A 22,711-nucleotide genomic window follows, 5' to 3' on the forward strand; every position below is an offset into this window, starting at 1 on the left:
CTAACTTAGGTCCAAAAATCCTCTTTCAGTGTTCATTTGGAAGGAAGGAGTAGGGTTTCCATGGCTCTTGTGGGTCCATTACAACTCAGGATAGTCTATGATTTCACGATGCTGTGAAACAGTGGAATTTCCATAATAATTATACTGGCATCAATCACTTCTCTGGTATTTGCCTGTGAGAAACTCATTACCAGGTACCTGGGGCCAGATGACTTGGAATCAGTTAAGATCTGGGCTTGGCCATCTTTCATCAACCCCTGACGTCCGAATGCCTAGCACAAGCTGGCTCATGTTGGATTAGAAGTGAATCTGCCTGCTGGATACATGGGATGCCCTGTGGGCACAGACCACTGTCATGGTCCATGGTCGAAGTACGTGAGTGAGAAGTGATCAAATCAATGTTCCTTTCAGAGCAGCAGCAGCGCTGGCATGCCAGGATCATTGTGTGGATGTGGTGTGTCTCAATACTAGGACATTCCTAAAGACTGAGGTACATCTTAATGAAATTGTGAGAGCAGCTCACCTCAAATCCAGCTCAAATTAGATGGACCAGATCCTCAGCTGTTCTTCTGTGCCTTTTTTTGTCTTTGACACCCCCAAGATTGCTTACTTACTTATCACACCCTAGGCTGTGATTCAGGCAGGACTCAACACCTACTGGGTGGTGCACGTGGGAGCAGTCCTGCTGTGGTCAGTGGAGGACATCTCCTCGCCGTGGTGCCCCTCAGGAGCCAGACAGGGGCTGTGTCCATGCGTACCATGCCGGATGCACTGCTCACCCTCTGACACCTCACAGCAACCCCGTGGGAAGGTTGAGAGGATGAGTTCACCCTTCCAGAGCACTGAAAAGGAAACCTTTTGTTCTGTTATTTATTTTGAGTGTTACTCTGACTAGACATAGAAAAAAAACCCCGACAAAACAAAATCAACTTGAAGCCTCAGGTGTTTATAAAAAATGTAGCTCAGTATACTGCTGTTATAAAGGGCAGCTTCTCATGGGGTTGCAAATGAATGAAAATGTTAAGCTAAGGATTTGTCTTTCCTATTTGGCATCAATACCTGTGGTCATGCTCTGGAAGTTTGACTTGTTTTGTCATTTTTGATACACAAAATAAACAAAACCTGAGACAAAGGCCAAGCTTGTAAATAGGGGAGCAGCCACTGGGGAATTTTATTTTATTTGTTTGCATTTTATTACCTTCTTGTGCCAGCTAATTAGGTGACCTTGCAACAGACAGATGTAGATAAGGCTGACCACCTCTGTTGTCCTATTTTGCAAGCTGGGAAGTAAGTTGCTGAAATTATTGGAATAGGGAGATTGCCTGTGGGAAAAAAAAATCTCCTGCCACTGTTAATTAAAAGACTATAGTTTTATGAGACAGATTGAAGTGATTAACTATTATAACTGTTTGGGGATAAAAAGATTAAATTTAAATGGGCTGGTGTTTTTCATTGCTGTGCCAAGAAGAAAAAAGCCATGGAGTTGGACCATAGCCAGCCACTCTGATCAGCAAAGACAGGAGGTTTACCTGTAAAAAGATAGAGATCACCTCCTGACAACGTGAAAAAACTTGAAACCACATCTTTTAAAAACATTCCTGTAGTTTAAGCTGAAATTCCTCTTCTCAGACCTTGCCAACAACTCTTGGAGAGTATTGGAGTTCATGGCCTTTCCTGGCAGGGCAGGCTTGTACGAGCCAGGGGCGGGAGGTTGTGTTGGGAGCGTGGTACCATGCGCCAAGTTTAGTTCTGTTGAATTGAGATACTACCAGTGTGTAGAGAAAGATAATGGGAACAGGCTAGACCAGCAGCTGCACAAAGCAAAAGGAGAACTGAAACCATGCCCCAATGGCCAAAACTGCCCCCAAAAAAAGGTCAGCCACCTTCCAAGATGGAGGAAGTTCAAAGGTGGCAGGGCAGAACCCACACCGGGGTAATTTTTACAATCTTTCCTTGAACTCTGATGTTAAAAGTGAGGGTCAGGACAAGCACACTGTTGAAATTAAAGTTTTGCAAAACTCCACAGGACTAGAAGTATGACTGTGCCTGGTGAATACATGCCCTGCTTCCCTTGCTCACCCTCCATCACACATCTAGAACATTTTTTTCAGAAGCAAAGTGTTACCAACATAAATCTGTTCCTGTTTGCAAAAATCTGTAATTTTGCTGTAGGACTATTGTGTCAACACAATCTAAGATGCCTCCAATCAAGCATAGAATGATGTATAAAACAGGTTGAGACTGGATTAGGAAGCTACTGTCAGTGACTTCAGCTGATGTGGATTACTCTTGCTGCAGTTAGTGGAAACCAGTAAGATACATCACAAATGTTCAGATTACATGCATTACTGGTTATGTTGTTGTACTGACATTCCGTGTATACTTCACTTCATCCCATACTGCTTCTAAACAAAAATGTCTTTCACTCTAGGAGGAAGGAAGGAAATGCAGAATAAAAGCGACACAGAAAGGTAAATCAGGGCTGTGGTGTTTTTGTCAATAGTGAAACACATAGTTGCCAGCGCATTGTCTGGTGCTGAATGCTGGTGAGTGATGCTTCGTCTGCTAAGAACATTGGTGGTTCAGATGTTCTTGTTCGTCTTCAGATGTCCGGCGAGATTATGGATGCGTGCTGAACCCTCAGTGCCCCGTGGTGCCCTAGTCATGCTCTCAAGTGAGGACACCCAACATACACCTGCAGCAAGCAGTGACACGCTCGGAGGGTGGGATCTGCTAACTCAGCTCCACGTTTGCACCAAGGGAAACAGCCCTCCTAAAAGGAAATGCCTGCTTACCTAAACCAGTGGAGACAAGTCGGTGCCTTTGAAGGCTTCCACAGGGAGATCCTCTTTAGGAAGAACCTACATTTAGATGGGGCAGCCTTGCAAACAGAGTTCTACACTGCTGAACCCTGGGCTGCTCCCACTGAGGGAGGCATCGGGAGGCTGAGGCTGCTCCCACAGCTGAGCCACCTCTAAGTTTCCGGGTGCCTGGGGATGTTTGTATCTCTTTCTGGACACTGTGCCTGTGCCACTGGTGGCCTGTCTACCACCAGCTCTCCTCTCTGTGGTGTAGGGTCATCTCTCCATCTTTGGTCGCCCTGAGGACGAGGGTGGCAGTGGGGCATGTGGGGTTCAACCATGTCCTGGCAGAGACCTTTGGCAGAGCTGCCAGCAAAGAGCAGCCAGCAAACAGCTCCTGTTCCACTACATTTCTTCCTTCTCCCGGACATAGCCTGATTCTCCTCTTTCCCACTCAGTGCTCCCACTGGGCTATCTCCCTTGAAGTCCACCTCATCCTGTGGGGAGGAGGCCAGTGCTAGGAGCCTTCAGCTTTTCAACACACATGTGTAAATGCCAGATTTTAGCCCATGGCTCCAAGTACTTCTGTTCCAAATGTGATGACACAAACCTCATTAACTTATAAGAATGTTAGACTGGTCCTAATGGGGAACTCTCTTCTCCTAAGGATTAAATGTTTGTGTGCTTCCTTGTAAAGTTAGCCCTGGAATTGCAGTCCTGGTGACCTGGATACTAGGGCATTGGTGAATTCTTGTTACTCACCTGGCCCGTGATTTTACTGTTTGTCAGTGAAGGGTCTGTCCACTTGTCATCTGATTATGCAAATTCACCTTCCATGTGAGTCGGGATTTAAGTTTCGCTGTTTTTCAGGGTCTGACTATGTGCAGAGGGAGTTGTAGTCTTTTTTTTTTTTTTCCACGGGAACTTCCTTTCTCGAGACACCACCCCTTGGCAGTGGACCTGCTGACACCTCAGAGCAAGACACAGATAAAAAGGGCAGCCTGTCTTCCTTCTCCACACTCAGAAGCAAGTGGCAGAGACTGCTCAGGAGTTTGGAAGTTGCTGGCATCGCAAGCATCTCGGGTAGAAACTCTGACAAGAACCATGTTCAGCAGCACTGGTGAGTTTTTAATGCTTGGCATACATTAGGTGTGAAGTCTGGCAAGTCTCCTGCAGGGAGGATGGCAGCTCCAGAGGTTCTCAGCCCTCTGATTGCCATGGGTGACACCTTGAGGAAAGAACTTTTGATGCCAGCACTGCTCACAGGGGATCAGTTTGCTCTGGCTGTGCAAATTCTGCTTTTGACAGATTGGTAAACTAATCATTTTTCATCACTGTTCTTCAACCTGTAGACATCTGCTTCTGTCAGTGATAATGGGAAAGAAATGCAGCTCTTTTAAATTTGTTCCACATCAATGTTAAAATAATTACTTTCTTTCAGGCTACTTTATCATGTAGATTATTGCTCTTTAGCAATGGCTGATAGCATCTCACGGAAGTTTCAAAATAACCGAAAGGAGAATTTATTTGGGCTTGAGCTCTGTCCCACGGCTGTCCTGCCTGCCCTGTTGTCAGGAGATCCTGCACCTGCCTAGAAAGGTGCCTGGGTCACTCCTGCAGCAGCTGCTGAGCCAGCACCACTGGACAGCCCAGCCCCAGAATGCCCAAAACCCCTGGGGTTTGGGACGTAGCTGAGCAGATGCACACGTGGGCTGGGTGGTGCCCGCAGCAGAGCTGGGAGCAGGTCTCCATGGCTTTCAGGAGCAGAGGGGTGTTTTAACACTGCTCTGAGTCCCTCAGTTTTAAACCTCTGTACTCTGAGTGTGGATGAGCCAAAATTTTCCAGGAACTGGAAAACTGCAGCATCTTTGGCATGTGATCTCACATCTCTGGGATGTGCATGAATGTTTGCCTGGAGGCTGGGCAAAAATCAGGAGTAAGTGCAGGTGTCCAAATTAAGCTGTCTCTTGAAAAACTACAATTCTCATCCCAATTCCCTTCTGAGCAGCCCTTGTTCCCACTGAAGCCAGATATACTATAAATACCCTGCTCCATATTTAAAACCACATCACCTCCTCATCATAAGGGAAAAAAGGCCCCACATTCTTACCAGTGACAAGGTCTCATATGTCCATCTTTGATCACTGTTCTCTGGCAGCGATGCAATGGGGCTTGTGGATTAGTGTAGAAAGGAGCTATAAAGCTCCTTTAGCTCTATAAAGGATAAATCATGGAACTAGGCAACAAAATACTGCCTTGAATTTTTTTCTATTAAAAAAGGAAAAGAAACCTGACAGGAATTGAGGTTTGGGTTTCCTTCTGGCCTGACCCAGGAATGAGCACAAACAGAACTGCCTCTCGCAGCCTGAGCCTCTGTCCTGCACATTCTAGGTGTACTCAGCTCTTCTATAAATCATGAATTTCTGTGTTGGCACAACAAGGTGCCTGCAGGCAGCCAGACACAGGGTGTGTGGGGGCCCAGCTACATGCCCAGGGCAGGAAGCAGGGCAGGAAGACAAAAGCAGCAGGTGAGGGTTGCCCAGGGAAGACAAGCTGCAGCCAGGCCCCCTCGGATGTGGTGATGGGTGCGCCACTGGCTCGCTCTGAGGCATTCCTTGGCACAGGACGCCGTGCCAGTCAGGTCACAGGGTATCGCAGGTGTGTTTGCACAGGAATAAATGCAGCACAACTGACGGGCAGCGCTGAGTGGAGACAGGTCTTTGGCACAGTGCTCAGCACGGTCAGGCCATATTCCAGGGCAGCTGTTGTCACTGAATCTTCCCTGTGCATCCTCAGCATCACTGGTGATGTCCAGAAATGGGATGGGTATGCAGTCCCTAAGTTAAGAAATGCTGGATGGATGGATTTCCTTGGGCCCTTTTCTCATAGCTATCCTGTGTGTTCAACTCTCATATCCCTTTGCATCCCTCTCCCAGGACCAAGGCTTTCTGGTGTCTTCTCAGCCCAGCACCAGGGTTTTCCATAAAGAACAAGGTTGAGCAGCTTTGGTGTTTGGAGATTTCTGAATGCTGAAGATGGACTTCCTCTTTGTCCTCAAGAGGGTTAAGCAGCTAGCTCCAGCTGAAATTTTTTGACACAAATGCACACACACCCCATTGCGCAAAATATCAGCCCAAGGCTGGCAACTGGCATGCAGCAAGCAAACAAAAAGCACTCAAATATTAAGTTGGTTAACAAAAAATGCTGGTCAATTTTAAGTCTATTTGTTGGGCCAATGATATCTGGTATGTAATTAAGATAAATATGGTTTCTGTATTTACTAAGAAGAAATACACAGAGGTATGGTGGGGATCCATGGGTGGTCGGTTCTGTTTATCCAGGGCTGCAGTCACTGCACTGCACAGGTTGCAGTAGGAAGCGTGCTGCTGATTTCAGCCTGCCCTGGGACTAGCCCTGCATGTGGCATCTCTCACGCCACACCAGCTACCAGATTCCAGCTTCTTCTGTGTTAAGGATGGCTCTTGTTGATACTCAAATTAACATGGTTGCTAGGTACCATGAAAATCTGTCAAGACATTTGGTGAATTAATCTCTTCAACCATTATGCTTTTGACTTGCTAATATCAAAGTTACCGTAACCCGTTTTTGCCGCTCCCATGTCTTCATCTGAATCACTCATGAGAAGAGTGCTTATGAGGTATTGTTACTCCCTGCTGTTCACACAGAATTCATCCTCTGAGGATATTTAATGGGCAGGTACAAGACATAAATGCTCCCGAAGAAATACAGCTCAGCCACATTCCAGCATGCTCTGGCTTTTCCTGTCACAACTGGGCAGCCTGCCAAAGCCTGACGCAGTGACCCCCAATTCTCCATCATCATTCAAAGCTGAGGGCTTTCTTTTTGCTCAGGTGTATCACTGGGTTGTGCCTCTCGCAGCTCCACTCCTATGCCACAGCCCTGAACCACGAGCCACTAGGCACAGAGATGCTGAGGCTTTTCCTGGCCCTGATCCCATCCAGAGTTGCAGGAGAGGAGGCAGTAATTTTAAATATTGTGTCTTAAAAATCAGCTGCCCTGTTGGGAATGAATGGGAGCAAGGCACTTGCAAGGGATTCTTGCTGGGGAGTAAATCTCTGCTGAAGCCAAATGGGAAAAACAGCCCCCCGAAGGGGGGTAGTGCTCTGTGGTGAGTGTTCTACAGCAATCCATCCAGGGCAGGGACAAGTTCCTGCCTTGCCCTCGGACTATGCAGCCCTGAGCTGCTGTGGCATGATTCTGCCTCCTCCTCCTCTCTCCATGTCTGTCCAGGGGGGTCTGAGGTTCACCTCTGGATATTTTCTTTAAATTTTTAAAATTTTAAAATTTTAATTTTTAAGTTTTTAAATGTTTATGTTATTTTATTTTATTTTGTATTGTCTTTTGCTAGATCTCTTGTTACTCAAGATATTTGGATGACTCACAGGGCTGCGTTAAGGAGAAGAAAACTGTCTTTACTGAGAAAATGACCATTTCTTCTTTTTTCTTTCTCCTTTTCTCCGAATGTTTTTCCAGACACCAGTCTGACGGTCACTGGGGTTGACCTTCTGAAGAGCCAGAACAGCCGGCAGCACCACACGGATGGGTACAACATCAAGAACCTGGTGGTGCGGCGCGGGCAGCCCTTCCAGGTGCAGGTCAGCCTCAGCAGGGAGCTGAGGGCTGCCGACAAGCTGTCCCTGCGCTTTGGCATTGGTAAGCAGGATGTGGCCAGCAGGCAAAGCCAGAGAGCATCCAGCTGCCTCTTCCTGGCACTGCACAGGCGTTGCAGAGCTGTGCAACCCTCACACACATTGCCTTGGGCTTGTTTCTAGGTGAAAATCCAATGAAAAACAGGGGGAGCCTGCTGTCGCTGAAACCGGAGCGGGAGGATTTCAATGGGTGGAAAATCTCTCTTGTCGAGAGGAATGGCAAAGAGGTAAAGCCTGTGGGCAAGGGACCCAAAACCCAATACCAAGCCCATCAAAAGCTACAGAGCAAAGCATCCTCATACCCTCATCCTGCTTTCCCTTAGTTCTGTGATTTTACATGGGCAGCAGCCTTGTCCTCCTTGGTTCATTGCTTCCCCCATGCACAGGCAGGCTTCACCCTATCCCCTTGCCTTCCCCTCTTTCCCCACAGGGATCTCCATGGCCCCCAGCTTTGTCACTCGTGCCAGCTCTGTGGCACCATGTTTGTGCCATGCATGTGGCCATGGTGGGGTGTCCCTCATGCCATCTCTCCTTGTTGTCTCCTCAGTGCCTGCTGTCTGTCACCAGCTCACCCAATGCCCCCGTGGGAAAATACAACCTGCACGTGAAGACTGGCACTAACACTTACAAGCCTGAAAATGGTGTCATCTACCTTTTGTTCAATCCTTGGTGTGAAGGTGAGTGGTCCTGCAACTGGGAGTGATAATTACTCCTACTGGGGATTGTACCAGATGGAATTTTGCCTCATATTTTCCCTGTTCTTTCTTACATACATTGCCTTTTCCCCATAAAATACTGTAAGCAGCATCCTCATGGAGACAGTGGGAAGCTGGGCAATAGCAATGAGCCACCTCCTCATTGGATATTCAACAGTGCCAGGACATAGAGGGACATCTATCTGTCATATTTGTTTGCACCTTTGTATCATCCCTCTCTGTTTCCCTGAGCCAGCCAAAGATTAAATGAGAGAACCAAGTTGGCTTAAGATCCAGAAAAAAACAGAATAAAAAATTGTGTGGTTGGTGGGCATCAGTTCCCCAGTCCTCTCTGCTCTATACCCACTACTCTACAGTGTTCAGAAATAAGATTTTTGCAATAATAGAAGAGTGGTCACATAACAATGGACCTACAGGGGGAAATTAAAATTAGTCTTATTGGAAATTCTTTCATGATAGGAGCAAAACAATGGGAATGCTGCATGGTCATCTGTTGGTGTGAATGTTACAGACCCTTGGTTACCCCAGTTTAGCTTTCCATGGAAAATTTCATATAGGGTGTGCAAACAACCTGATGTCTGAGGGTTTGGAATTTTTTCTGCAGATGATGTTGTCTACATGGCCAATGAGGCAGAGAAGGAGGAATATGTGCTCAACGACACTGGCTACATCTATGTTGGGTCTGCGTACAGCATCTACGACAGGCCCTGGAATTTCGGGCAGGTAAAACACAGCTGTCTTGTCAGCCCTATTACCCTTCTTCATCCCTTCAGCATGAAGCCCATGGGTAGCTCTGAGTGCTGGAATGACCCTCCACTGGGAGGGCTCACCTGCTTAGAGTCACCTATGTGCCTACTTATGTTCCCCATCCACAGCTGGAGAATGGGGTTTAGTGGCACATTCACAGTCTGATGATATGACCCACCTGGTGAAGGATGTGGAAACTGGGGACAGGGTACTTCTCATTGAAATAATTCCCACAAGGGAATTCCTGTTCTCATGCAACTGTAGGTGCTGTTAGTCAGCTAATGAGACATGGAGAGGGCTGAGGGGGAAAAAATCTGATTTACCTGTTGCATCATAGCCGGGAATAAAAAGGGTAAAATTACTGGCAGAGGTTATCACTTTTCAAGTGGTGCCTTCACTGACAGCTGTGTGCAGGACACAATCAGCCACTCTCTCAGGAAGGGTGTTCCTGCACGCTGCCTCTGAGATAACTCCAGAGGAGTGGAATGTCAAATTGGCTTGGGCTAGAGATAAGAGGTGGATGCCAGAGCATTTGTTTGCACCCTGTACAAAGCACACAGGCACCAAGCATGGTATACTGCACCCTATCCAGACAGAACTCCCCAGCAAAAAACCATTCAAATCTGGGGTTTTGTTTTGTTTTGTTTTGTTTTATAAGTCTACAATTTTTGCAGGATATCTGCAGAATATGTATCTGCAGGACACACATAGCCCAGCAAGGTGTTCACACTGATGAGCATTGAAAGGGGCCAAAGGGCATCATCTGAAAGGCTGTTCCTATCCTAATATTTATCCTGCTGTTAAGCAATGAGAATTGATATTGATATTCTGACAAGCTTCATTGGATCATATGTTTGACATCTTTCTGAACTGGACCTCAGGGAGCTTTATCAGCAATTGCTAGTTACGAATCTTGTTGTAATAATTAGCATTTACGTACCTTTCTTTTTTCCAAGGTTCATTTTGTACCTATGTCAATAGACTAAATATCAGTAGAGGTCTTAAATTTTCATTACTCTTGTGAGTAATTTGCAGAATTGCAGGGAGATGACGTTGGTGACTTTTGTGCACAGGAGTAAAGATTGCTGGGTCAGGTTCCAACTGTGTTTGCAAGGCGCTTGAGACAGGCTTTTGTCTTCCAAGGCTGGGTTTCATTTTGAGCCCTTGTTTGGAGAGAACAGCTTTGGGAAGGCCCACTGCCTTGGAAATCCAATGTCACGAGCAAATTCTGTTTTAGAGCAGCATATAAAAATGTCTCTGTTTTCTCCCCAAAACAGTTTGAGGAATTTGTCTTGGATGCCTGCATGTATCTGCTGGACAAAAGCAAGCTCAGTCTGGCTGAGAGAAGGGATCCTGCACATGTGTCCAGAGCCATGTCTGCTTTGGTAAGCCTCTCTCAGTGCAGTGCTTTGCCCCTTCATATCTTCCTTCGTCCTTGCTTGCTCTTCTTTCCCTGGGACCATGAGCACCATTTCAGGAGGCATCTGAAAGGGATTCCTTGGGAAACTGCAAGGAAAGAGACAGAGGCATTTTTGGGTGGAGGGAAGAGGCAAACAAAAATATAGCAAGTTCCCATCTCTAAAGCTTGCAGCTGCCCCAGTGGTCGTCCTTTCTCATCAGTTGTGTTGGTGAGGCCAGCACAAGGGGCTGTGTTTTGGGCAGGTAGCTACTCTCTGTGGTGGGACCCTTTTGGAGCCCTGTGGTTTAAGACACAAGATGCAGAGTTAATTTTTACTGGCCTGAGCAGAGTTGTCACCTCCCTCTAGATATCCAGGTGGAGGCTTTCTAACCAAGGGAGCCCCCAGCTAGGACCAGCAGCCTTGATGCATCCCACATGGCTGTGGAGTACTTGGGAAGCCACAGGGAAAGCAGAGACCCTGGGGTTTAAGGCTCATTCAGCCTCATCCCTTTATTTTTCTCTGTGTGTGTGTGTGTGTGTGTGTGTGTGTGTGTGTGTGGCCACAGGTTAATGCCAACGATGACAGCGGAGTCCTGCTGGGGAACTGGTCAGGGAATTATATCAGTGGAACATCTCCTATGGATTGGATTGGGAGTGTCACGATTTTGCAGAAGTACTACAAAACCAAGAAGCCGGTCCGCTATGGCCAGTGCTGGGTCTTCGCAGGAGTACTCAACACAGGTGAACAGTGCAGAGTGACCTGCCTCCCTTCTCTGACACCCCAATTACTGCGCTAATAAGCCAAATTACTGTGCCTCTGAGCAACAGAGATGGCAGGGTGTGTCTGTAAGGAGAGGCTGAGGGAGCCAGGGCTGCTCAGCCAGAAGAGAAGGCTTTGGGGCTCTGATCCTTGTGTGTAAATACCTGACAGGAAGGAGTGGGGCGCAGACAGGCTCTTCTCAGTGATGCCCAATGACAAGACCAGAGGTGATAGGCACAGCCCGAAACATGGGAGTTCTGTCTGAACCTGGGAAAACAGCTTTTTTCACTGTGAGGGTGACCAAGCACTGGCACAGGGTGCCCACAGAGGTTACGGAATCTACATCCTCGGAGACGTTCAAATGCCATCTGGACACAGTCCTGCTCTAGAGGAGCCTGGGAGGGCAGAGGGGTCAGATGAGAGGATACCCACCAGCCTGAGGGATTTTGTGACCCTGTGTTTTGTCTGTCTGTGCTGCAGTCATGCGTTGCCTGGGAGTGCCATGCCGCTGTGTGAGTACCTTCGACTCGGCCCACGATACGGAGGAGAACCTGAGAGTTGATGTTTACCTGAACGACAAAGGAGAAAAGCTGAACTCGCTGTCCTTGGACTCTGTCTGGTACTGCCAAATGGGGCTAACGCTTCCTACACCCTGTGCTGCCTTGCAGTGCCCCATTTCCCAGCCCCAGCAATTCCTTTGAGAATTTCACTGCTGCTTGGGGTTTGTTGCCCAGGAGAGAGAGAGAAAGCCAGGGGTTTCACAGGGTTACCTGCAAGTACCCATTAAATCTGCCCTTACTGAAGGATTAAGGGAGGAGATCGTGACTCTTCAGGCTGTAACAACTCACTCCTTTTCTTTACAACCCAAATGCACGCAGGAACTTCCACGTGTGGAATGATGCCTGGATGAAGAGAACAGACATTCCAAATGGGTTTAGTGGCTGGCAGGCAATTGATGCAACCCCTCAGGAGCAAAGTCAAGGTAGGATTTGCCTAGAAAGGCTCTTCTGCAATTCCTGAGGGAGGCAGGGATATTTTGTGTGAAAAACATGCCTCCCACTAAGCAAACCAGGTACACCCCACATACAACTTCATGCACCAGGGCAGTGACACTCTAAAGCAGCAGGTCTCGCTCCTGCCATCTCAGTCCAGGATGGAAAGATCAGCATTTCTTGGCAGACAGAAAACCAACAGTGTGGGAACGTGAATGTTGTTTCAGAGGTTAGAGGACATCTGAGTCATTGGGCTCATGAGCCTGTTCATTGGTAGGTGAGAGGAGTGTCCACCAAAATTGGTGACTACACTCCATGCACAGGTTCAGGGAATTTGAAGGTGAAAAAACCCAAAAGATTAATCCTCAGGGAAGTGCAGAAAGTGGAGTATTTCCTAGAAATCAAACACAGCTGTCTGGACACAGCTGACTTCATAACTTGATATGGAAATTGGCTAAGGAAGAAACTTTCTAACACAATCTTGAAGCATTAGAAAGCAGGTATTCGTTATTGCAGCACGCTGAACACCCGGAGGGTATTTCCTCTGATTGGGTGTATCATGAAATTTTACAACAAGCTATTTATTCCATCATGATCATACATATTCATTAGAGTGTCCCTTCTGGCTAATACATAAACATCACTTCTTCTAGAACTAATTTGTTTGCATCTGACTCGTACTGGAAGGGCTTTTATGGTTCTGGGGGCTCATCTGAAGGGGTCCCTGGTGGTCGCACTCACTGAGTACCCCCAGAGTTACAGGTGACCTTGCCCAGAACTTCTCTTAGGGCGTGTGCTGTGGTTTCTTGTCACATAACATTGCCACAAAAGCCACTATATTCCTCATTATCTGTTTATCCACTGGTTCCAGCTATGTTTAGCATCCTGTGCACCTACTTTTACATTCTTTTATCTACTTCTTTAAAACACATTGCCCGTGTTTGGACAAGGCATCGTTATGTTCCGTTCCTTTCATCAAACCAAGCCGAGGCTTTCTAACCCTAAAATTATCTAAGTGGGGGGAAACATGCAAAAGCTCCTACCAGACCTTGGTCATCTATAAGAAATTCCCAAGCAGCTGTGGGATAAATGAGAGGTTTTGGAGTTCATTACTGAGTTGGAGGGCTGTTTACTGCTAAGTGTCAACTGCCATGGCCACAGATTCCTGCTTGAGTGTTGTCTGGGTGTGGAGCAAAAACCAGAGTCATTGCTGATCTTTGGAAAACCATCTGGTATTGGATGCCCTTTGTAGGTCGTTTCCAGTGTGGCCCATGCCCGGTGAAGGCTGTCCGGGAAGGAGATGTGTACTTGCCCTACGACGCCAAGTTCGTGTACGCGGAAGTGAACGCAGACAGAGTCTACTGGCTCGTCAAGAAAGTGAACGGCAAGGATAAATACTTCAGGGTCGGCACGGAGACCCAAGCCATCGGCAAGAACATCAGCACAAAGGCTGTGGGGCAGAACAGGCGGGAAGACATCACCCGGGAGTACAAGTACCCCGAAGGTAACTGCCCCCATCCTCTAAGAGGAGACCCCGACCTTGCAGGTCACCCCACAGCACGTGTTGTTTCCAGGAGGAAACTGCAGGAGTAGCTGCAGTGGCAAACTCGGCCTAAGGCCTGGAAACCCTCGGGAGGCAGCACTGCTCCCGGGCATCCACATGCCCGCAGTGACACCTATGGGCTGCTCCTTAGAGACACGAGCAAGCTTCCAGACAGTGAAAGAAATGGGCTGAGTGATCGACCTACTCATCACAGTGACCTTTGCTTTATTTTTTCATTTCTACATTTCTTCATTTCGTCTTTCCATTCCCCAAACCATTTTGGGAAAAAAAAATCCCACATTTCCTTCCCACAGTTCTCAAGATCCAGCCATGTTGTCCTAGATTGTTAAAACCTTCTCAGTGAGGAGGGCAAAAATATCAGGCTGAAATATTTAAGAGTATCCATCCTCTAAATTGTCTCTTCCAGGAAATTCTTCCAGACCAGAATGCTACAGCTAGATTTGGTGGTAGCATAAACCAAGAAGCTGTCCTAAGCAGAGGCTGGAGGTGCTCTGACATCCTCTCTGCTTATCAGCAAAAGCATAAATAAAGGGAAGATAGCTCTGGGTGAGGAGACTGAGATACAGCTGTCACCCATATTTCTCTTCATCCAGGCTCCAAAGAGGAAAGGATGTCCATGCAAAGAGCTTACAGCTTCATACGCCCTTCGGGATTGGTGCCTCGCTCAGGCTATGCTTCGACTATGCAGATACAAGGTGCCAACACCCAGCCTTTGGTCATGAAGGAACCAGTCACCAAGACTGGGCTCCACCTGGAGATATCCAATACAGAACCTTTGCATCCTGGCAATCCCCTTGAAATGGCCATCACAGTGAAGATCTCTGCTCCTGGGAACTGGACCGTTGACCTTACTGGCTCCTGCCAGCTGCAGTACTATACTGGAAAAGTTCAGGCCAATCTTGGAACTATCAAGGAGACCATCAATCTTGAAGGCCCATCTGGTAAGCACAGAAAGCTTGCTGTGTTCTGTAGACTAATTTACTCTGGCACTCTGGGGGTTGTACTGGCTCCACTATAGACCAGTGTATGGCTCTGTACTCTGTGAAGAACAGAAATTGCCTGCCTAGAGCCTGCCTCCCTCTTCACTGCATTTGGAAGTCTCAGTTACAGACTGGGATCCCTCTGTAGCAGGGACCAAAACATGAAGGCCCTGCTGCAGCTTCAAGGAGGTGATTAGGAATACATCAGTGTGGGCAGACAGAGGTCCTCATGGTGTGAGCGAGGTGTGCTGAAGCAATCTCCCTCTGTCCTCACTGTCTGAACATCAAAGATGCCACCACAGGCTTTGTGGATCAGATCCCTCACAGGATTTAAATGGCTGGAAATTTCAGCCTTTTTTTGTTTTTCTGTTTGCCACTCTAATTTGGGTGGTGGTGATGATGGTGAGTGTTGTTTTCTGAACTCTTTGCCCAGGCAAATTCCCTCTCCACAACTGCCTGTGTGGCTGATCCCAGGACCTGTTTGTTGCTGTGCTCTGCACATCTTTGAGTAACCTGGGTTGTATTTTTGAACCCAAGCAATGTAACTGAAATTTGCTAAACAAGAGATTAATGAGTGATAAATAATTAACAACCCTTGCTGATTCCAAGCATGAATCACTCACAAAAAAAAAAAAAAAAACAAAAAAAAAACCAAAAAAAAAACCAAAAAAAAAACCAAAAAAAAAACCAAAAAAAAAAAAAAAAAAAAACAACACAAAGAAAACCAACTTTAAAAAAAAAAAAAAAAAAAAAAAAAAAAAAAAAAAAAAAACCAAAGAAAACCAACTTTGCTGGTGATGAGCACTGAATGTTTTCACTCATATACTGTTGCTGTCAAAATGCAGCAGGACAGGACACAAAGGTAGCCCCATATGTACATGCATACATATATACATACATATATACACTTAGAGAAAAGGATGAGTATTTTTTGTTTTATTCCCAGAAGCCAGGAAGCTTTGCAGCTAAAGCAATGCTCAAGCACCAGCACTGCTGACTTTGTGACTTTTCTGAGCCACTGGAAGGTTGTCCAGGCAATCAAAGATAAAATCTGTAGTGAAAGGAAAGCCTGCAATTTTATAGCAGGCAGAGAAACCCTCGGGGGTGCAGACTTAGATGTACCCCACCACCTGCTCCTCTGCCTCCTCCTGAGTGCTGGGGCAGCCAGGGAGGAGGGCTGCTGGGGTGCTGGATGTGAGCCTAAGCCAGTGCTTGTCTGAGCAGGGTGATGGTGGGACTCAGCCAGCCTTCCCAAGGGCTGCACATGCCAGGTACCACCCACTCAGCCAGGGATTAGGCTTGAAGGGAAAGCAGGATGGTCTCAGCACCTGGGACTCCACCCTGGGACTCCAGCCACCAGAGCCGACTTTGCCACCCAATTCCTGGGCATGTGATGAAACATCAAGCTGTGTTTTCTTTCCTGCAGAGATGCAGATCCCCATGAAAATAGCACCTGATGCATACATGAAGACACTATCCACCGTGGAAGATGAAGTGCTCATCCTTGTCACTGCAATTGCTGAGGTCAAGGAAACAAACGACAAACTCACCAAGGAGACCTCAATGAGATTCGAGTATCCCCCCATCACTGTCCAGGTGAGGCAGCTGCCAGCTGGGCTCCAGGAGGACAAGTGTTAAAGCTCTGCTCACTGCAGCACCACGGTGGTGCTAGCGTTCCCAGGGGGATCTCCCAAACAGCTGCCTCCTAGGATGCTCAGTTCTTGGCCTCTTATTTGGCTATTCAACATTCCTTTGAAGGTTGAAAGCAGCCATGAAATGAAAGTTTTATTGCTGCCCCTTCTAAAAGGGGAAGGCAGGGGCTGTTGGAGGGAAGGGGGTGGGAGAGGGCAGTTTATACAGGGCCCATCTCCAAGCCCACAGCTCTTCCTCCTGAAGGAAAAACGTGTTGAGAAACCATCTGGGAAAACACAGGTGGAAAGAATATGAAGGGGTTGTCCCCTACCATGCTGGTGGTGAGCAAACCTGCAGCAGCTCTGGCATCTTTATTACCCCTCTAATCCCCAGTCTTTGGGTTTGTTTCTCTCTTTCCTCCTCTGCCAGATGCCAGAAACAGCCAGACTGTACAATGACTTCAACTGTGCATTCATCTTCAAGAACAAGCTGAATGTGGCCCTGGAGAACTGCAAGCTGCTGGTGGAGGGCTTGGGCATATTTAAGATGACAACATTTGAGCTCGGGTAAGGAGATGAGCCAATGAAATGACCATGGCAGGACTCTGCTCTGGTTTTTTTTTTCTTTTTAAATGTGCTTGAAAAAGCAGCTATGGGATTTGCAGTAAGAGGGACCTTTGCCAGCTGTGCCTGAAACAGCACCACATTTGGCCAGGAAGACCCACACAGCAGCTGACAGGCTCAGGGCAGATGGGCATGACAGGGACTCCCCCCACGCTCCTGCTGTGCTGCCCAACAAGTGTGAGCACAGCTGCTTCATTCAGAGCTGGATGTGGTGTTTCAGCAGTACAGGGAACTCTGGGGAAGGTCCCCAGGATCACTGGGACCACCAGGCAGTACCACCATGCCAGGCCCCATTTGCTGCAAATTGGTCATGGGGGAAGGGGAACACCCACCCTGAACACACGCAGTCACTATTCCTTTAATAGAAATTATCCAAAAGTGGCAAATAACCCCAATTCATGCTGGGATTATTTTGGTTTTTCCTTTGTCCTCAGGGATATAATGCCTGGCAGGATCATCAAGTCTGAAATAGTATGCACTCCGACAAGACTAGGAGATAAGAAAATCGTAGCCAAGCTGATCTCAAACCAGATCAAAGGGATCTCTACAGAGAAGGGCGTCTTCATCACCGAGTAGGATCGGTGCCTTGTCAGTGTGCAGATGCTGGCCTTGCTACATGTATCGCATCACCGGGCACTTCTTGCCTTCTTGATTGCTGCACAGTACTTCTAAAGAGCGAAAATGCCATAAAGCTAAGGGAATTAAACTGCCTTAAGGGCACAGTTGCATTGACCGCAGTTAATTGTGATTCAATAAAGAATGTGAAAATTGACTGTGTGATTTGGTTTGATGATATTGTCACATTGGGATGGCTCTGGACCCACAAGGGGATGTTCCCGTCTCAGACCAGGGATTGGAGCTCGTGTTGGTACCAGTTTCAGCCAGAGATGGGTGTGAGCCTGGGAGGGGCAGCACTGCTGTGGTCCCACATGGAAGGACACACAGGGACCTCACTGCACCAAGGGCTCCGGTGCAGCTCAAGGAACATTTCAAGCAAATCCCTCCTGGGCAACTCCCTCTTCCTCCCAGTTCACCATCTCGGGAATGTACCAGCACATGCCTTTCCTTGTCTTTAGAGCTCAGAAAAAGCAAACCCAGCACAGTCTCCCCAAACACTATTTTTCATACATCTTCCTATCCCACTTCTTTTGAAGGTTTTCAGGCATTTTTGGAAGAGATGCTGCCATCTCCAGCAGCATTCATTACTAGTGCTTCCCTAGAAATGTACAACCTCTATTCTTCCCCTTCCACCCAGAACACTGCTGGACTACAGGAAGAACCTCCATGGCAGTGTACACCAGGAGCTCTTCCAGCCATAGTCACACTGGAGAAGACAACAGCTGTGCACAGCTGGAGCCCACCACTGCACTGCACACCCCAGCAACTCCTGAGCCCACCTTTAGCAAGGGATTTCCCCGTCCCACACCATGGCCAGCCCAGCATTTCCACAAGTAAAGAGGAAATCAGGTCACACAGTAGTATAGGGAGTAATTTATCTGTTTATTTAAAAGGCAAATGCTCAAGCATTAAGGCAGTGGAGCAGAAAAAATAAATGACTACGTCTGGTTATGTGCCAGCCCATAAAAAGGGAAGAGGGAAAAGAAGGACATAAAAAGGCAAAAAGGTTTTAACCACTCTTCTGTGTTTCAAAGATTTGGGGAACTCCCAGCACGCAAGTGGCTGCCAGGCCACAGAAGGGGGTCAAGGCTGCCCTGACCCCTGCTGGCCCTCTGCCCACAGCGTTGTGTCACTCCACAGCAGCACAGGGTCCCCAAAGGCCACCTCCTGTGGTGGCACAGCAGGGAGTGTGAGCTCCTCTCCACAGGCAGAGCAGGTGCAGGGTCCATGTGCATCACGTCCGCAGAGTAGGGAGGAGCAGGTGGTGCTTGGCAGATGAAGTAGTGCAGCAGCGACCAAAGGCACAAAAGGACTTACAAACAGCAAAAAATGTATTTCTTCACGAGATGTAAATTCCCTATTTGCATAGAAAACCTGCTGTAGAAGACACCAGGTGAGAAATATGAGAACACTTTCCACAAATGCCACGACTCTGTCCATCACATATTAACCTCACATCACAGCAGTGATGGGATCTTCAGCAGACCATGTCCCACTGAGCAGTGCAAGGGGAGCATCCTCCCTAGCCCCATAAATTTAGGGCACTACAAGCAGGCTCTCCAGAATGTCTTTCCTGGGACCTGGCGAGCTAGCCAGGACCATAGCAGCATGGTCTGAACATGAGGGCATGCTCTAACAAAGGGCAAGAAGTGTGTAGAGGGAAAGGAAGGTAAACACTGAGCTTAGTTTCAATTCCATGTAAATCATGTTTGGTCTCAAGCTACCAGTCAATCCTTAAAGAAGGAAGTTTATACAGAAGCTGTGGATAAAACAGATTTTTCCAATTTGTGAAGACTTGTGATTTCTGACAGTTGTCATAATACATTGAGACAGAAAGGAGATACACCAAGGGGTACTGGGACTTTGGGAGAGGCCAAGGGAGACTGACAGCCAAGAAACACCCAAACTGATTTGCTGGGCATAGGAAGTTACCCTGCCATGTCTTGGGGGCACCACAGCTGGAGCTGGCTGTCCTTGAGAGCATGGCCCAGGGACACGTCCCTGTCTCATTCAGACTGTAACTGGAGGAGAGGAGATGACTGCTCTGGCTCTTACCCTCCTCTTCACACTACTTTTCTGCTTCCTCTATTAAAAAAAACAAACCCAGAAATGCCAGCACCTGAGGAACAGGAGAGGTGGGAAACAGAACAAATTACAACTGTTCTCATGATGAAGTGAACCAGGTTTGAGAGTGGAGGAGAAATTTGGCTGCCTCCATCCATGCCTACCCAAAGCCATGTCCCAGAGTAGGGTCCCTGTCCTGAGAAGCATCCCTGGAATGCAGCACATGGGGGTCTCTCCCAAGCTGACATCCCTATATGCCTGCCTCAAGGTGATTTTCAGCCATGGACTAGTTCCTCCCTGTAGCACCATTCCCACTGCAGAAACAGCACCAGAGGCAGGGGTGTTAACTGGATACAGAGGTGCAGCAGCAGGGCAAAATTAGAAAACATGAGCTAAAAAGGGCACTCCTCCTCTTTCAACATGCCCATTCCTCCCTAAGGAAATCCCTTACAGACCCGTGTATGTCCCTGACATCCCTTTCCTGGGGATGCTGACAGGGATGAACATAGGCTAGTGCAGAAGGAGGAGCTTCTTCCCTCAACACCCTGCTGCACAGCACAAAGACATTCAAGACCTCATGACTAAATGACATGAGAGGATATCTCATTTCCCCTCAAATGGGGGGTGTTTCCCTTTATCCCAAAGGTTATAAATACACAATTCTGATGTTCTCTAGATCTACTTTTCACTGACAAAGAGACATCCAGAGGGAACAGGGAATGGGACAACTATTCAGAAATACCCCCTGGATTTTGGTGAAGCTGTACTCTTAACAGCCAAGGCACTCTATTTGTTCCCACTACCTTTGCCAGAAAAAGGATTGCTGTGGCAGAGGACAAGTCCAGGAGAGAATCTCATCCCTCCACACTAGCCCTGAATGTCACACAATCAATGTACACAAAGATGCTTTCCAAGGGGTTAAAATAAACATTAAAAAAATCTTGCACAAATTCCATTTCATATTGCTCCTATAAATAATAAAAACTTCATATAGGTCTTTCACAATACCATGCTTTCATCCCAAGAACTCCTTTCTCTTCCTTTTGAGAGGAAGCAGTTGTCTTTGGTTCAGGTTACAGGGGAGGGGGAGATAAAAGCAAGCATGTTCTGTAGGGGGAAACCAGTAGCGTATTTCTAGTCTCCTGCAAATTTAATGACAATTAATCTAAGGGATATGACAGAAGAGGAACAAAAACACAGATGAAAAACAGTCTAAATTAAAAGTAGCCTGACATCTGGAGGATGCCAAGTGTTTGCAGTGCATCTGAATGCAGCAGCTGGCAACACCTCTGCAGGACTTTGCTGCAACTACTGCCTCCTGCAGTGATGCCCTCTTTATGAGCTCCTTCTAAAGGCTCACCAGCATTCCCCAGGGATTGGCTGCAAAATTAGTAAAAGGAAACCTGGAGTAATGGCACATACTAGTAGGACAATGTTAAACCCAGTTAGATTAGATTAGGAGGCACTATTCATTCTCTACCACTCTAGCTACCAAGGAAACAGAAACATCTAAATTAGACAAGTCAAACAGAGAGGTATTACCTCCATCACAGGGTGTTCACATCGCCCTCTCTTTCACTGCAAAAATACCCCTGGTATCTGGCCTAGACTGCTTCCCTGCTCCCTGGGCTGCAGGGCTCAGCCAGGCAGCTCCCACTCCACACATCTTACATGCCAATGAACCACAGCCCCAGGGAAAAGCTTCCCCCCACCAACACCAGCAGCTCAGCATCCCAGCCAACACTTGCTCCTTCTTGGCTGCACTGGCATGGGTCAATGCTCCTGCCAGCACCATCACAAGCCCACCACCACCTCCAACAAGCACCACCAGTCCTGGGCAGTCTCACAAGCACAGAGGGTAAAAATTAACCCCTGGAGATATTTCAGAGCCCAAAGGAATTACACCCAGGGTGAGCTCATCCATCTGCTGCATCCATAGCCCTGCATCCCACCTCTGCTAAGACCAGTGTACTAGCAACATTCATAACCCACAAGCAGCACTGATGGGATGGGATGGGATGGGATGGGATGGGATGGGATGGGATGGGCTAAAGAGGATGCATTTTTCCAGAAAACTTTCAGAGCTGGCTAATCTTGCCATCACACATTTAGTCTTCCATAGGGCTGTAAGAAAAAAAAAGATTAGTCAGACTCCCTAGGATGGCACATTTCTGAGAAATGGAGCCAATCTATCTGACAATTATAAACTGTCCTTAAATGCCATGTAAGAAAAGACCGATAAAGCAGCTGACATGGGTCTGAAAAGGAGGTTATGAACCCCATCACTTAAGAGGCTCTCTCTGGAGATTTGCATTGCTTCTGCTAGTGCTGTAGCGTCTGTTCCAGACCAATACTCCTGAATTTTTTAATGCACCAGAAAGTATGTTAAAAAACAACCCTTAAATCTCCAGCACAAGTAATTATTAAAAAAAACAAAAAAACAAAAACAAAAAAAAACACCTCAAAGCTTCTCCTGGAGGAGAAGGACGTTTTGCTTATTCATGCAACATTTGGATGGCAACATCTCGAGCCAGAAACTGCTCGATTTCTTCTTGGGTCATTATTTCAGACGCAGGAGCTGCTGCCGCCGCTTCAGCCGGCACTGGGCTCTCGCAGTTCAGGTTTGAGAAAGGGTTGAACCAACCCAGGGAGAAGGCACCTCCAAACGCCAGCTTCATTCCTTCCCAGCCGCTGATCTTCTCCCAGGTTGGCTTTTGGTTTTTAAGTCGCTCAATACCCTGCAAGAAGAGAAGAGTTTATGGTCATCTCACACTTACAGCAGGTGTTTGAGCATCAAGCACTGTAGCACATGCAGAACTGCCTACCTATAGCCAGGCTGATGCTATTCCAGTTTGAGTTAACAATGAAGACAGACACTCTGCATTACTGAGAGTTTCATCTCCAAATTTAACAGCAAAACCCTCACACAAGATCAAATTCATGGACATCCTGAATCTTGCTGATGTATTTTGGCATCAGTTGATTTTCATGGTACAGGGATGGCTTCTGAAAAGCCAGCCTTTTGGGAAACAGGGACCTCTTCTCACATAGCTTTTCAAACCCTTCCAAGGAGTGACAAACTACAGTTACAACTTAAGAGTTTCGCCTTGTTTGGGCATTTCTT

The 22,711-nt window shown here is 47.3% G+C and overlaps 2 protein-coding genes across 2 annotated transcripts in view; one reads left to right on the forward strand and one right to left on the reverse strand.

The window, feature by feature from the left end:
* Positions 1-3,764: 3,764 nt before the first annotated feature.
* On the forward strand, positions 3,765-17,671 carry TGM4 (transglutaminase 4). Its single transcript, XM_041466440.1, has 14 exons — positions 3,765-3,921; positions 7,317-7,496; positions 7,616-7,719; positions 8,040-8,169; positions 8,813-8,931; positions 10,233-10,340; positions 10,921-11,095; positions 11,595-11,733; positions 11,993-12,096; positions 13,359-13,610; positions 14,264-14,611; positions 16,077-16,246; positions 16,712-16,848; positions 17,340-17,671. Exons 1-14 carry the CDS (start codon positions 3,906-3,908, stop codon positions 17,479-17,481), a joined length of 2,124 nt encoding a protein of 707 aa, XP_041322374.1. The 5' UTR covers positions 3,765-3,905; the 3' UTR covers positions 17,482-17,671.
* Positions 17,672-18,386: 715 nt separating this feature from the next.
* The window catches only part of ZDHHC3 (zinc finger DHHC-type palmitoyltransferase 3), a 33,702-nt gene continuing 29,377 nt past the window's right edge, over positions 18,387-22,711 (reverse strand). Inside the window, exon 7 of the mRNA XM_041466430.1 lies at positions 18,387-22,325. Within this exon, the coding sequence (XP_041322364.1) occupies positions 22,083-22,325 (243 nt within the window). The 3' untranslated portion in view covers positions 18,387-22,082. The remainder of the gene's footprint in view (positions 22,326-22,711) is intronic.

The sequence above is a fragment of the Pyrgilauda ruficollis genome, unplaced genomic scaffold, assembly GCF_017590135.1.
Source record: "Pyrgilauda ruficollis isolate IOZ18807 unplaced genomic scaffold, ASM1759013v1 scaffold2, whole genome shotgun sequence".
In the NCBI taxonomy this organism is placed as follows: domain Eukaryota; kingdom Metazoa; phylum Chordata; class Aves; order Passeriformes; family Passeridae; genus Pyrgilauda; species Pyrgilauda ruficollis.

Excerpts from the sequence above, each read along its gene's own strand:
- TGM4 (XM_041466440.1), top strand. Across the intron at positions 7,497-7,615 it reads GTCCCTGCGCTTTGGCATTG|GTGAAAATCCAATGAAAAAC; the intron begins GTAAGCAGGATG and ends GCTTGTTTCTAG. Across the intron at positions 8,170-8,812 it reads GTTCAATCCTTGGTGTGAAG|ATGATGTTGTCTACATGGCC; the intron begins GTGAGTGGTCCT and ends TTTTTTCTGCAG.